This window comes from Eretmochelys imbricata, chromosome 6 (genome assembly GCF_965152235.1).
Source record: "Eretmochelys imbricata isolate rEreImb1 chromosome 6, rEreImb1.hap1, whole genome shotgun sequence".
Lineage (NCBI taxonomy): Eukaryota > Metazoa > Chordata > Testudines > Cheloniidae > Eretmochelys > Eretmochelys imbricata.
The window spans coordinates 63,376,391-63,392,283 of NC_135577.1; the positions used below are offsets into that span (position 1 = coordinate 63,376,391).

The following is a 15,893-nucleotide window of genomic DNA, read 5'->3' on the forward strand; positions in this document are numbered from 1 at the left end:
GGGAGGAAGCCTTCTGTCTATGGTTCTGTGCCAGCAAGGCAAATAGACTGTTGAGCCCAGGAAGATGGTAGAAGAGGACCTATGGGTGAAGATACTATGTGGCCCTGTGAGGGTGCCCACTGAGTGAACAGGAAGAACTACCTAGTCTGAGGAATGCTGGAAAGTTGTTTTTTAATGCCAGAAGGGGTGGAGTTCTTGTGGCTTACCTGGAGGCCTAAGTCACCTCAGTGACCCCAAGCACTGAGAGCTGGAGGCCCACCAGAGAGAAACAGTGGGTCGGAAAGGGAAAGTTGAAGCAGGTGCATGCCCAGAAGGCAAGGGAAATACGGCCATCTTTTTAACATGCCTACTTACATCCAGGCTGGTTTTGTCTTCTAAAAGATTGTCACAATTTGACATTAAACTGCTGCTGAAATGCTGATTATGATATAATGAAACAAACACAGCTTGAGTCACTGACAACTGCATTTTATTAAGAACAAAAAACCTCACAGTATCTCACAGTTATCCTTTTACATACAGCACAGCAGTTAGGCTTCTGTTATTCAGTATCTCATTCTACACTTTAGAAAATGTCCAGTCATTGCCAAGAGTGTTGACGAAAATAAAAAATTAAATTCTCTACCCAGCAATCAAAAAAATAGTTAAGCTAGCTACACAGTTTTCTGAAGTCAGGTAAGCTATAAATAAGAGGTATATGGTGGCATTCATCAAAGTGGGGGTGTTCCCTGAAATGCTCAAGTATTGATGAATGCTCACAAGATCTAATGCCTAAAGGAACAACATGCCATGCTGTAGAGTTTAAAGTGCAGTTATGGTCAGAAAAATGACAGTAAAAATGGCCCGCTTCTTACTCAATTTCTCTGCTTCCTGTGTATGAGTCAAATCGTTAATGTAACAAGTGTTACTCCCGTAGGGCTTTGTGCATCATTAACACAAGTAACAGCTCAATTCGGACTGAGGAATCTTTGTTGCTGGTGATAACGTAAGAGGCAGAAGGCCAGCTGGATTCTCATATCCCAGGGGAGGATTGCAGTGCAGGCAATTGGAAAAAAAAACACCATTTGACTCAAATTGGCACATTTGTACTGGGATTAGAGAGAGAATAAATACCAGAGACCACAATGTCAAGATATGTAGTCACTTTTTTGACTATATCTGCAACTTTTAAAAGGCTAAAAATCAAAACTTTGTCAAAATTATTCTTTGACTCAGAAAACCCACAGCTCATCTCAATAGTGTGATGGGAAAGTCCCCGAACATGTGAGAACTCGGTAAATTACAGTATATGTAAATCAGGTCTCCAGGATTTATCAGCTTCAGACTTGCTGTTTCTGGCACATTAACTTTCACCAGCCCACCAGCCTTTCTATATTTTAGAGCCCTAAAAGGATTCTGTCAAGAAATTGCTTAGAATCATACAAGATAATTTTCCCAGTTCCATGCTCTTCACTATTTGTGCCTAATTAGTCATTGGAAGCTTGAAATTGAAACCTGTTTTCTTTCTGTAATGTCCTCGTTGTATACACTGGCTTGTTGTTGTAAGGTTGCTTGTAGTTTGCAGGGTTGCTGATGGGCACGAAATTAAGCACATTGACAATAACAAAACAGTTTGCTCATTCTGAATGCTGGGCTGGAAGAACTGGTTTGTTACCGTAGAACAGCTCATGGGGACTGGATTCTTTTGGTGCAGTGCCCATGTCAGCTAGGCAGAGCACATAGTTTGTTATAGGTTGTTCGTGGGTGCTGGGGAGATGACAATTTAAATTTTTTTAAAGCTTTTTAGAAAGCTAGAAGATTGATGAGCACAGCATAAAAACCTAGCTAGGTAGATTTGTGTGTCTTTGAAGAATAATTTAAAAAAACCTATGTGAAACCTCTACAAAAAATTTCACATTTTGGCCCTTCCGACTTTGACAGAGTCCCTTTGGGACTGGTGAAACACCACTAGTTAGGAAGGCCTGAAGGACAGTATTTGGGAATATATTTGCTAGCCACTTTCCCTTGCCCTAATGGTATGGTGGAAGCTGGGATTTGGAAGTAACTGCACCTATGAAATTAGTGTGGTCTAGCTATTTCTAAAAACTACAGCAGTTGCTGGAAGACATTATAAATACAAAACTCATTTGCCTTGCCATCCCAATTCGTAGAGATCACGTGCAGTAATGTTATACAGTAGTGAACACATCCTGAAATACATATAATATAGTGGTGAACACCAAGATTCTTTGAAAGCATGTGTCTGGCAGGGGACTGGGCATGATAAATACAGCCCTGTGGTGGAGACCTAGCTTTTTGTCCATTATATAGACCAGCCTGGCATTCCATGGTACCTCAGTCCTGCAGGAGTAAGGACATCGTCAGACATCTGTTCCAGTCCTATTCACTCTTTACTAAGTTCTCAGAATGCAGAGATGTTGCCACATTTCTGCCCTAATTTTACTAAAGCAAAATTGCCCTGGCCTTTGTTTTTAAAGTAGTATTAAACTCTCCTCCTGTACTCTCCCTTTTCTCTATAATATGCTCTCTTCAAAGACAGACTGTGACATTTCTTTGCTTGTCAGCTTAGCGTCCTTTCATCTAGTCAACTTTATTTTTTCCCTTTCTATGTCTTTCTTAGACTACAGGTCAATACAGGCTCAGGACTGCATCAGCTTTTGAATCTGAGCACCAATCACATTGATGTGTCAGCACAGCTGTGGGGTTAAGTTCACTTGTAGTCTTGGTTTGCATGCATATTCAGCAGCACAGTACAAAATATTGTAGGTCATACAGAAAGACTGGTTATTTTAACTTGTTTTGGGGTTGGCAATAGTGAATTTAAACACCACTGGAAAGTCTTTGGAACATGGAGGACATTCACCACCAGAGCATAGGGTTAATGTTGTACCTAAACTACATGATAGGGTCACCGTAAAACTCCATTATATTACTCTTTACACTCTGGTATTTGTCCTGTTTTGGTGCATGTATTTTCTGATCCAGGAATATAAAACTTGTCATACTGGCCATATTCATTATGAAGTATCCTTGCAGAAGGCTCATACCACAGTTCTCATCACTGTGTATTATGCTTGAAACACACAAAAGTCAAAGTCCATTGCCCAAGTTGCTTACAGTCTAATTCAGGTGAAGGACAGGTAAGTTAATGATTCAAAAGTGAAGTGGACATACAGGATTTGTCAGGAGACGAATGGTGAAAAGCTACTGAAAAGGGATGTGTTAAGGATACAAGAGAGCTCACGAGGAGCGCAAGAAGTGGGAGACAGTTTCTAGGCATAGGGGATGGTGACCTGAGACAAGGTGCAAAGCCCAGAATGGGAAGGGGCACACTTATAAGAGCAGCTTGAACATGACGTGGAAGTAGGGTTGCCAACCCTCCAGGATTGTCCTGGAGTCTCAAGGAATTAAAGATTAATCTTTAATTAAAGTAAAGCTTACATCGTGTGATAAAAACTCCAAGAACATGTCCAACCAAAATTGACAACCCTACGATGGAAGGAGTGCAAAAGCTAGTGAAGAGATTCAGAGGGAGTGACGTGATTGGAGCAGCAAGAAGGGAAGATGACCTTAGCCACAATGTTTAGGATAGCATGTAGCAGAGAGAGGAAATGTGGACAGACCCCAAAATCTAGTCTTTAGAAAAGAAAGGATATTACCTCTAAACATACTTCATACCACACTAAGGAGAGAGAACTGGAGTCTGCATTAAAACAGGATACATAAACAGCAAAATCACGGCAGTCCTCAACTCAAAATTGGGCAGCTTGCAAAAAAACCCAAAACCACTAAAGCCCAAAGGCACTGAGAACAAGCACTCAGAGCAGTGTAGGCCCCTTGGTAGTACGGGGCATGGAAGGAAAGAAACACTGGCTTTGAGTTTCCCAGAGCTTTTTAGTTGGCATTGTGCTCAAAGGCGAGATGATGTTCAGAGAAGGAGGTGCAGGAGACAGGAGGGGAGTCAGTGCACAGTAGTTAATATAGCTGGCAATTAGAAGAGTCACCTCAACAATCTGTGGGAGAAAGAAAATGATTAACGGTAGATCAGTTAGAGGGAAAATGCACTTTGGTTTCCAGCACCCATGTGCAGAGAAATTGCTGAGTATGGCAATGTCTGAAAGCTGAGTTGCTCTATTTAGGGCTGAGCGAATACATTTAGGGCTGGGTTGAATGGATCAATCAGTTTGAGGCCCACACCCATAAGGGGCTTCCCAGGTTGAAAGCACAGGAGGGTTAGTGCAGAAAGGAAAGGAACAATTCCTTTGGAAATACACCAAAGGCCTAGCAGGTTTTAATACACAGTTTTTCTGCTGCCAGGTGGAAGGGACCTATTTTGGTGTTTGTCTTATACCCACCTTTGGAGCTGCCATTCTGAAAAGTAGTTTTTCAGTGCTGTTTTTCCCAGAACTCCTATCCTTCCCCTGACTGACTACAATCATGAAGTCATCCCGACAGCCTCCAAAGGTCAGCACAGACGGGTATGCATAAGATAGCCTTAAGTGCTGCAGACAATGGAGAGAAAGTTCAATCGGCAACTAGATTCTTTTAAAAGAAAAAAAGTTTCCCCAAAGAGTACTCTTGTTATTTGCTTAGGCAACATCAGATTCCCAGTAATGAAAACAGCTGTAAGCAGCTCTGCTGCACTGAACAGAATGTAGACATACTGTTAATAGTCCAAATTTACGCCCCTGTTTGGGATTTAGCTTTATTGGTAATTCAGATAACAAAGAAACATCTCAGCCTAAGCTTGATCCCCGTATTAGGCTGTTCCTAAGATTTCCCTGCAAGCCCGGTGCCTAGCTGCCTCTGAGAGAGATAGTCCAACCGTTTTAATAGCCTGGTTGGAATTAACAAATTGCATCTGCCACTCTGACTCAGCAGTAATGACCCTGTATCTTTATGCATGGTTCAAATACAGAAAACCTTTTCCATCTCTAACTTCTGTGTGTCAAATCCTGGTCCCATTTGAAGTCAATAGAAGTTTACCATTGATTTTAGTGTGGCCAGGATTTTACTCTATGAGTCAAGATTGTGGGAATGTACTTCTGCAGGGATGAAGTTATTTTTCTCAATCAACATACTTCACCATACCATAGTGTTGTAATCCAGTATGCTAATGCCATCTTCATTCACAGCTATCCAAACTGGACAATCTTCCAAGGGAGAAGGAAGGACAGGCTGGGGAAATAATAAATAATTTATACAGGTATTTATACAGCAGCGCAAAAATAAGAAATTTCCACCATATTTCTTGGGTATTGAGGACAAGCTAGCAGGGAACTGAGATTCCTGTACATTAGCTAGCCTGACTGAATTTATTTAACTTGCAATAGCTACTTCATCATTGCATATCTTGTAGAACTGATCCCAGTGACTGATATAATCTTGTTCATGAGAATAGTTCATCTCCATGGTTTTAAAATGTTTTTTCTCTTAAAAATTAAACTAAGTCAGCATACTGAAAACTGAATGTAATGCTGGTCCAAGATGCCAGTTTGACAGTCATAGTCTATTCAGGTTCTTGTGTTGCTTCCATCACCATGGGGTCTGAGGCTGACATCCTTTGTTCTTCCACAGAACAGGTACACTGTGGGCAGCAGCAATGCAGGTGTCCCTACACAGTCTTCTGTCAGTGTGCTTCAGTCCTGTCCTCAAGTAACAGGTTACTGCAGCTCAGTGTCCTAGACTGATATTGCCAAGAGGCCAATTAGTGCCAGTTGTGGGGGTATCCTAAGAACTAGACTCAGATTACCAATGCATTTTACCTAGGCCATCAGAAAGCAATGGTCACTGTCAAACAAGGCTATATCTGAGCCAGTGATTTAGATGAGAAAAACTCTCTAGCCTATTAGCAATCCCCTGAGCTATCCAGTACCTCCACAGTCATTTCCCGTATACAGTATTTATAACATGCCAGAAATCCTGGGGGAGGTAGCAAATCTATGTCCATCAGAGAATTCCAGCCAGAGGGACAATGGTGTTTAGAATTTATTTTGTGTGAGATGTGTTACTGAGCCTTGACATGGACTGAGGATATCCAGGGACTAGAGTTTCCTGAGAAGGAAACTCTATGCTTTAAATTAAGCAACTCAAAACTGCTAATTATTTAACATGAGTTGTGCTCATGTGTGAAGGTTTTTATCTCATCAGAATGAAGTCTGTTTTATCAAAGACAATTCAGATTGTTTGGTAAACACAGGAGACACTGTGTTGTGCATTATTGTTATGGCTAATGCCACTAATTTGTCATGGGACTCTGTGCTGTGTTATTGTTATGGCTAATTCATAGTTCTGGCAGTGTAACTATCAGAAAGGTGTCAAACAGATTGTTCTTTAAACTCTGGATGGAATTATTGTATCTTCTGCTTTTCAACCCCACTGACTCCAAATGCTTGTGATCTTTCCTGCTTTTACTGGTGACAGCCACGGAATTTAAGGAAGCCTGTATAATCTCTAAACTCAAAGGAAACTTCCAGTTTAACTGCACACAAGGGCAGTACTTTTACTTTAAGATTTTATTTCAGAAAGTCAAGTACTTTGATTGCAAAGCAAGAGACCAAAGGATCACAACTACTATCTGCAATTAAGAGCATGTCTACACTATGACTATACTGGCATGGTAGGTTGGCATGGGGTTTTTCTGTCAGTGTAGGAACATCACCTCCCTGAACAAAATTAACTGTATTGACTGAAGTCCTCTTCCACTGACCTCACTATGTATATACAGGGTTTCATGCTGGCATGGCTGTGTCAGTCAGGGCTGTGGTTTTTTGCACATTCCTGACATGGCTATACCAATATAACTTTCCTGTGTAGACCTGGCCTTAGGGTATGTCTACACTGCAGGCAGGTCTGATTGCTGCACATGTAGACATACCCAAGCTAGCTCACTAAAAATAACAGTGAAGCTGTGGGAGCACTAGCTAGCCATTCTAGTATAAGCCTGCCTTGTACCCTGGGTACCAATTTGGGTGCCTAGCCCATGCTGCCAGCTGTGCTGCTGCAGCTTCACTGCTATTTTTAGCAAGTTAGCTTGATCTGAGTTAGCTCAGGCATGACTATGCATGTAGCGATCACACCTGACAACTGCAGTGTAAACATACCTTAATATGGGAGGATGTAGTAGACTAGGTCTCTAAGTTTAGGATGGTTGAAAGGTTAGAACAAACTGCTAGAAGCCAGGACTCCTGGGTGCTGTTCCTGGCTGTGCCACTGATGTGATTCTTGGAAAGTGAACTTAGCCAATCTGTGCTTCAGTTTCTCTCTTTGTACAGTAGGGATAGTAATACTGTTTGCCTTTCTCACATGAGAACAGGGATTGTTGCACAGTGTTACCTACAGAATTGAAACATCGGTTCTCTCCATTTACATGTCACTAGCTACAGGGTATGATTTACAGAGGTTTTTTCTTTTTTCTCCTCTGGTAAATACTTAAGGAATACTATTTTTTAAACTATGTTTGCTCTTGTCATCAAAGGCACAGTATTGATCCATAAGGATTTGTCTACACAAACACACAGTTTGCAGCAAGCTGGCATGTAAATCTGCCCTGCACGAGCCTGCTCCGTACTAAGTGTCCATGTAGACCCTGCTGCTACGCGCTAAGGAACTTTTATGGTGTCGCAGCAGGGTTCATGTAGACAATTAGTGCCTGGTAGGTTAGTGGAGGGGAGATTTACACTCCAGCCTGCCACAAACTAAGTTTGGTAGACAAGTTCTGACTCCTAAGATCTTCAGCGTGTAATTTGTGGCACTCTAGCAACCCCTAGCGTCTCTAAAACATATTTGTCTTCTCTATTCCATCTAAACAGATGGGAAACTAAATACAGCTTGGTCAGCCAGATGGAACGGTATGGAAAGTGCTGTACCTCTAAATAACTTCCAAAGGTGGGGAGAACGGGTTCCCCATGAGGTATGAGCTCTTTTAGCAAAGACTGTAATAGAAGCTGAGCTGAACAAATTTAACTTGGGGGGTAAAGAAACAAAGTACTCCAGCAAGAAGCCACTTGTGATTACCTTCGCAGCAAATACCTTGGCTCCAAAGAGAGGCCATTTCCGGGCCACTGTCAAATAAATTCTAATGCATTCTAGTGGAGAGCATCCCTGCAGCATCATCCACTTTGTAGCCAGCCAGTCAGCCAGCCGCCTGTGGGAATCCAAATTACATTATAACATTTGCTCATGTCTTCAAATAACTTATTATAAACATAATGTTACATTTATACAGTGTTTTTCATCTTGAAGGGCTGGAAGCGTCTTTTAAACTACTGTAGGCAGAGCTGCTAGCACCACCTATTATTTAAGTTGCCCAAGACATCCTAGGATAAGATCTTATTCAGTTGTTCATAAGTTTGTCAGACTTTAACCATTTGAGCTGAAGTTTTCCATGCTGGGCATCTGCCTCAGACTGAATCTTTTTGGAAAATTTTAGCCAAATGGTTCAGTCATCTAGGAGAAGGAGGCTAGGGGAAAATACATTATCTCGTCCAGGTTAAAAAAAATCTGGTGACCTTTTCTTTTTAAAGCTCCAGTGACCCCATGTTTTGGAGCAGGGATTTGAAATTTGGCAGGGGAGTAGCCTCCCTGTTAAGGCTCTGCTTTTTCACATCTCCATGAAAATCTACCCAGATTTGGTCAAGTCATAAATACACGCTCAGAGACTTCTTCAATTCTAGTCACTAAACGCTCTGAAGATTTCATCCTCCGTGAGCATGCTCGAGTATCTCACAGCTCCAAAGTACAACTAGGCTGCACATACACCAACCTCACAGAGAAAGTGAGTGTGCTCTATACCGTCACAGCTCCTATATGGGACTAAAGTGTGCATGTGCCATCCTCACTGAGCATGCTCTAGGCCAGGACCAGACTGTTCCTGTAATTGCTGTTTCAGGGTGCTCTGAGCCAGGATGGAGCTGAGCACTGGAAATGAGAGCAGGGAAACTGTTTCTCCTGTGCTCTCAATGACTCCCTTGCTGACGCCCAGGCACTGTGGAGGAGGAAGCTGTCAGATTTGAATATAGAGGGGACAAAAGCCATGCCAGAGGGGTAGGAAAGGATTTGATTGGGACAAGGAGTGTGATGAGATGGGAAGAGGGAAGGAGATAAACTGTGACACTAGGGGCTAAAGGAAGGATGACTGGGACTGGCTGGGCATTTGAGCAAGGAGCCTGGGATTGGGTAGAGGCAAGGGAAACTGGAACTTGTTGGGCAAGGAGACTAAGACTAGGAGCTAGGGGGAGATTGGGATCCAGTAAGTGAAATGGATCAGATGACTTGGAGCCAGTTGGCTGGGGAGGGGACACTGAGATTGAAAAAGGAGCTGGGGGGACTCTGACTGGCTGGATAAGGAATGTGGGACTAGGAACCAGTGTTTGGGGGAAGAACAGAGCAGGGGGAGGAGAGACAGATCTGAGAAGTAGTTGGAGTGCAGGGAGAGAACTAGGACTGTCTGGGTAAAGAGACTGTGATGAACCAGGGAGACGGTAAATGGGGCAATGAGTGGGGGAGGGGAAGTGGAGATCGGGACTGTGCAGGGGATGAGACTGGAACTGGGAGCCAGATGGAGGGAAAGGGGGGAGTGGGAACTGGGACTGGCTGGGCAAGGAGACTGAGATTGGGAGTCAGGGGGAGATTGGGACTTGAAGAGTGAGCCTGGAGGGGGAAACTAGATCCATCTGTGCAAGGAGACAGGGCCTGGGATGAGAAGTCTGAGGAGTAGAGACTGGCACAGGGTAGGCAAGGAGGATAGGACTGGGACAAGGAGACGGGGTGAGGAAAAGACAGGACTGGACTAGGGACAGATTGGAAGGGATGAGGCAGAAGGAGTCAAGCTTGTGGGGGAAGAGGCTGAAGTCCGTGCCCACTAGAGCACACTCCCTTCCAGAGGCTAGAATGGAAACCAAAGATTCTGAGTCTCACCATTCCCCTGCTGTCAGCAAATATCTGTGATAACCACTGGTAAAGGGTGTGTCTCAGTCTCCTCTAGTGCTGGTCCTGTAGGATAACACCTACTGTTGCTAACAGTTACTCCGTTAGCTCCACTGGCAGAGGTCTGTGCTGTTGACCTAAAGGTTCCAACCCTGCTGATGAACCATGTGGGTGTCAGTATGATGCTGGAATTTCTGTATATTCATTTTGGTTTATTTAAAACCTAGGAAATTACACATTAAAAAACGACATTAGAAGAACATTACTAAGGTTGCAAAGTCAAGCAATCAAAAGTTAGGAGATGCCAGAATTAAGTTTGTCTGTGCAACCTTAATTTGGCCCTCTTGTGCATATGCAATATGATACAATCTTTAATTATATGTCAGTATTTTTTCCACAGGACCCCTGCCTCCTTCAGTGCAGAGGAAGGAACTGCTGTGGGCATTGATCAGGATTTTGTTGTGAAGGAGGCTGATGTCTGTAGGACTCCTGTGTCTTTTGTTGCAGAAATTGGAAGATCTATGGCAGTGGTGGGCAACCTGCAGCCCACAGGCCACACGCAGGCCATCAGGGTAATCCACTGGCAGGCTGCCGGAGAGTTTGTTTACCTTTGCGCGACCGCCCGCAGCTCCCAGTGGCTGCCGTTTGCCGTTCCTGGCCAAAGGGAGCTGCGGGAAGCAGTGGCCAGCATGTCCCTGCAGCCCGCGCTGCTTCCCGCAGCTCCCATTGGCTGGGAACGGTGAACCACGGCCACTGGGAGCTGCGGGCAGCCGTGCAAATGTAAACAAACTATCTAGTGACCCGCCAGCGGATTACCCTGATGGGCCAAGTTGCCCACTACTGATCTATGGTGAATGAGGCAGGGAATTGCAGGAAGAGAAAGGATGATCTCATAGTTAAGGCAGGTGAATGTTGCCCTGGACAACTGGATTCTATTCCTGCCTCTTCCACAGAGTTCCTGTGTGAATATTAATTGTTATTATTATTTTATTTATTATTATAGCAGCACTTAGGAGCCCCTGTCATGGACCAGGACCCCACTGTTCTCGGAGCTGTACAAACAGAACACAAAGAGTCCCTGTGCCTGGTCAGCTGACTTCAGTTAGGTTTAAAAGAGGCATTTGGGCCTGGGGAAAGAGAGATTGAGTGAGAAAGGGAGACCTGGTGAGTCAGAGCTAGAAAACTCCAGGAAGCAGGTGCAGTGGACTGCCAAAATTCCCCTCAGAGGGGAAGCAGTGGGAGACTGAGTGGTAAATGGGAAAAATCCCCTGAGAATAAAATCCCAGGGTGACCTGAAGAACTGTAATCTATAAAAATAATTTATATTAAATTAAAAAACATATTAAGCTGTTTGCTGTCAAATTTTAAAGAACATAAATCTACTGACCTGGTGCAAGTCACTAGCTAAAGCACCTGGAACCAGTTTGTTGAAGTGCTAACCCAGTTTTTGACAACCTTCTGCAGGTACAGCAAGAATATTTCATTTATTTCAGTTTGTTCAATGAGTTCAGTTCAATGACTCTTTCACTGAAACTTATGAAACTGACTGGAAGTTGGAAAAAGCAGGAAAGCTTGTTTTCCTCTTCCAATCTATGAATAAAATCTAACTGTGAGAGAATGAGATCTATTAATTCTAAAATTTTAAGGGACATGTGACCAACAACAATCAGTTCAATTCACTAATTACAGACAATACTTTCTTTGTTTAATAAATTAGTTGGTTTTAATTGCAAAACATATTTGATAAATTTACTTTTTTCTTCTGTATCCAGCCAATTTAAGATTATTTAACTAATAAAAACAAACTGATTTTAAAATGCTGTTTTTGTGCATTTAATTGAATTTCAGTTTCCATCCAAAAGCAACTTGACACAAATCACAAGTATAAAAACTAATTTAGTAAATAAGAAATGCATAATTCCCCATTTTCTAACATAATAAAGTAAAAATTAAGAATCTGAATAAGTGTATGTTAAGCTATGTAGTTGCTTAAATAAATGTGTATAGCTGTATCCTGGTTAGCAAAAGAATCACCACATTTAGTGTAAAGGCTATATTTAGTTACAAATCAACATGTTTGAATAGTTATCAACCTATCAGAATCAACCTTTCTTTAGGAAAGTAACTGAAGTACAAATGCAAAACAAGATTAAAATTCTCTATTTAAATCAACATTTTCTGCTTCCTGATTTAAATCACTTTCATTTAACTCGGTCCACCTTGGAAGAAATTAACAATTCTGTCTTCGGAACAGGGTTTGAATAGTGAGCAGTAAATGTGGCCTGGGGCCACACATTGAAAATGTGGAGAAAATAAAATATTGAGTAGCTGCTCATTGATTGTACACTGAACGAGGCAGGGATCCTGTGGGGAGGAATATTATGCAATAATGTAACTGACGACTGTATCATAATGCATATGCACCAGGGGGCTGAACTAAGAAAACCTTAATTCTGGTATTTTCTAACTGTTGAGTGCTTGACTTTGCAACCTTAATAATGTTCCTTTAACTGTCTGTGTAAAATATAGGGATCACTTCACCCACCGCAGAAGTGCAGCCCCTTCTGTAACAAAAGCACATCAGTTTAGCAGTGCAAAGCAATACTGCACAGCAGTTCAGGATAGGGAGTGATGGAGAACGGAAACAGTGGAAATGTATAGTCTCAGAGGATCTATGTTGGAAGCTCCCACACCTTAACTGAAGGGGTGATGTTGTTGAATTTTTAACAAAGGTTTCCTTTTTTCAAAATGTTAGTCAGTGAAGTTAGCGATTTGGTAGGATCTTATGCCATGGTTGTGCAGGAGATAGAGAGGTTCTTTGCTTCCACATTATTATTGTATTGTGATAATTTCTAGGAGCCCCAGTCACTGACCAGAACCCCATTGTGCTAGGAACTGTGCAACAGTATCTGCAAAATCTCAAATAGTAGCTTTCTTCCATGTGGTAGAAGCCTGTCTAACCCAGGCTGTCTTCTCCCAAGGAGAAACCATTTTTCAGGTGCATACCTTAGTACCATCATCACCTGTCACTTCACAGTTAGACCGTGGTAAAGTTAAGCAGCATGTCTTGCTATGAGAATATGAAATCTGCACCAGTTCATTCCCAGGTAGAGTTAATATATTAGTTCTGATCAATAAAGCCCTTAAAAGACTTAGGACCTGCCTATCTCGGAGATTGCCTTGCTTCCCCGACAACATAGCTGAGATCAGTGGAGGCCCCTGAGCTAGAGCTCAGTTGGTACAGATGTGGATTCTTTTTTAAAAAGTGATGCTTAGACTTCAGAATTCACTCTCTCATGGTCCAAAGAAGCCCAGATTTGTTGAACTTTAGGGCATACTTCAAAGCCCATCTATTTGGCCAGACATTTGGAGAGAGTTGTGGTTTGGAGGGAGTTCAGATAGGGCATGGCTTTTGATTTGGGGCATATCAGGATTGTTGGAGCCAAGGTGGGTAACACAAGTTTTTTAGACTGGCTTCCTTTGTGCATAGAAGGGTGGCTTGTTTGCGAATGCTGTTTTAGTCCAGGTTGGCTTGTATATCACCTTTCAAGGGTATCTATTGCCCTGGATCTGAGTTCTTTTTATACTTATATGTTGAATTCAAAATAAATTTGTGTATTTAACTTGACAGTTTCTCCTTAAACTTTCTTTCTAAATAAGAAAAAGGATGGATGTATTATGAAGTAGCAAGTGGTCTATTTTTTTTCCCCACAGCAAAATTTTATATAACCGAACAAGGCCCATTTTAGTCTCACCTGAGATGCTCAGGGGTAATGTTTTGTTTGTAGCATTTGGGATAGAATTTGTCCAAGACCTGTTGGAGAAGATGTTGCATTTTGGACTGTGGTGTCCCCCCAGGGCTTGAAGATACTGGTCGATCCAAGTCTCCATATTCCACCTGCACCAGAATGTTAAAGGGTTTTGGTTTATATCACAGTGAAAAATGACAAGGTCTCGCATCAATATCCTTTCCATACAGAGCAAGTGACTCTTAGGGATAGGCCTGCCCAGGAAATTTCTTAAATCTGTGGAGGGTGCAACAAGATTTGGGCCAGCCACTCTGTGTGCCAGAAAACTGAACTCTATGTATTGCTATTTTTTTCCCAGTTGGCCAATAAAAAAACAGCTTATTTGTAAACTGCATAGGCAAGATTGCCCAGTCTGCTGCAGTGCAAAATTGCTAGAGATATATGGGGGAGATTTCTCCCTGCTTAGGGGAACTCTGCTGGAAGAAAGGGCTCTGCTCCCTCCAGTGCCAGCTGTTCCCCATAATCCCCAGCAAGATCCCCAGGGATCTTAAAAGCCTGGGCTGGGTGGAGAGGGGATTCCCCCACTGGGGTAAGGTCTCAGATGGATCTCATGCCAATGGCACAAATTAAAGCTATTCCTTGCAACTTTCACTTACTCTAGAGCTGACTGAGTGATGATCAGGGTTCCACAACTAGTTCCCTGCATCACCCCCATCTCCACTGTACTCAAGCTCTGCTTGAACAAGGTGGAGAGCCTCTCCTCCTCCTCCTGTGTCTAAGAAATGTCCTTTTCAGGATACTTTTCCCTGATTGGCTTAGTGAACAGACTCATCATTTGCTTGAGCCAATACAGCAGGTCAGTTAAAGTCCAGTAAGACACAACTGTCCTGTCTACTACAACAACACTTGCCACACAAGGTGCATAAATCCACAGTGGTAATATGGTACATGTAACTTACATATGGAGGCCTAATTTAGGACCTTGCAAGATGCTTTTCCTGAGTGAGGTTCTAGGCTGTTAGCAATATAACAGGGAGGGCTCAGACCATTAGGCTAAGATCAGAACAGTGATATTTTAATATCTCCATCAGAATGGCTGTGCAGAGCTGTTTTGAGGCTTTCCCAGGCTGGCTGTGTTTTCCTCAAGCTCTTGCTAGAATAGAATTCCTTTGAGGGAATGATGGATGCACACATGCAATCAAAGCAGTAAACATCATCAATGACTGTCTTCCTGCAGGAGCACCTGCAACAGACTATCTTATCCCCTCTTTTTGTATTAAGACCGTTGCACATGGATAACACTGCTTCTTAGCTTGGTTTCAGTTTTTCACTGTTTATGGTGAATAATTTACTTGAGTGATGTTGGTTTGGCATGACGTGACTCATTCTGTGTGTGAGCAGTTTGATAAGAAACACCATCTCTGTTGTAGCAGCCCTAATTGCTTAATTGAGGAAATGCAATGTACAGCTTGGCTGATGTGCAGCCCAACTAACTGGGCAACAGGACTTACACTTACAATAGAGCACATGAAAATGGCAGAGTCATTGTAGCATGTGGGGAAAGGGGTGTGAATTTTCTCCTATCCTTCTGCCCCAGGTTCTTTATAGAACAGAAATAAACAGTGACGAAAGATCACCACCAGATACCACATCTTTCTCTTTGGACAGTCCAAAACAAAGCCTAAAGAGATGGTTTCCCTAGCGCAGGGTTTCTCAAACTGGGGTTGTGACCCTCAGGGGGTCGCAAGGTTTTTATGTGGGGTTGGGGGGGGAGGGTCATGAGCTGTCAGCCTCCATTCCCAAACCCTGCTTCGCCTCCAGCATTTATAATAGTGTTAAATGTAAAAAAAAAGTGTTACTCCCAAAGCACACTGGGCTGGTTGCTCACCTGAGCCATCAAAGCCACCATTTCCAGAGCCAGCTCCTTATTGACAGGGAACCTCCCACTGGCTATTTCACTGCTGACCTGGAAGGCCAGCAGCAACCGCTCTCTATCTGTCTCACCTTTTGCCTGGTTTCGAAAATACAATCTAAAAAGGAGAGAAATGCAGGAGAAAAGGTACCAGGCACTAGCTGCGAACAGAGTTGAAATAGCCATTATTTTCAAAGTGAGTTTTGTGCATTAGAAAGGAGTTGTACTGAGAGCCCTGAAGACTAAAGCCCTCTGTTCATGGACAAGGAGAATAGCTTTTGAAGCCATTCCAGTCTGCGAGCCAT

The 15,893-nt window shown here is 42.8% G+C and overlaps 1 protein-coding gene across 1 annotated transcript in view; it reads right to left on the reverse strand.

Moving 5' to 3' along the window:
* Positions 1-3,818: 3,818 nt before the first annotated feature.
* Positions 3,819-15,893, reverse strand: part of PLEKHH1 (pleckstrin homology, MyTH4 and FERM domain containing H1) — a 70,660-nt gene continuing 58,585 nt past the window's right edge. Inside the window, exons 23-28 of the mRNA XM_077818715.1 lie at positions 15,565-15,706; positions 13,683-13,825; positions 8,017-8,146; positions 5,092-5,178; positions 4,356-4,502; positions 3,819-4,013 (exon numbers count right to left, since the gene is read on the reverse strand). Coding sequence (XP_077674841.1) covers positions 3,819-4,013; positions 4,356-4,502; positions 5,092-5,178; positions 8,017-8,146; positions 13,683-13,825; positions 15,565-15,706 — 844 coding nt within the window. The remainder of the gene's footprint in view (positions 4,014-4,355; positions 4,503-5,091; positions 5,179-8,016; positions 8,147-13,682; positions 13,826-15,564; positions 15,707-15,893) is intronic.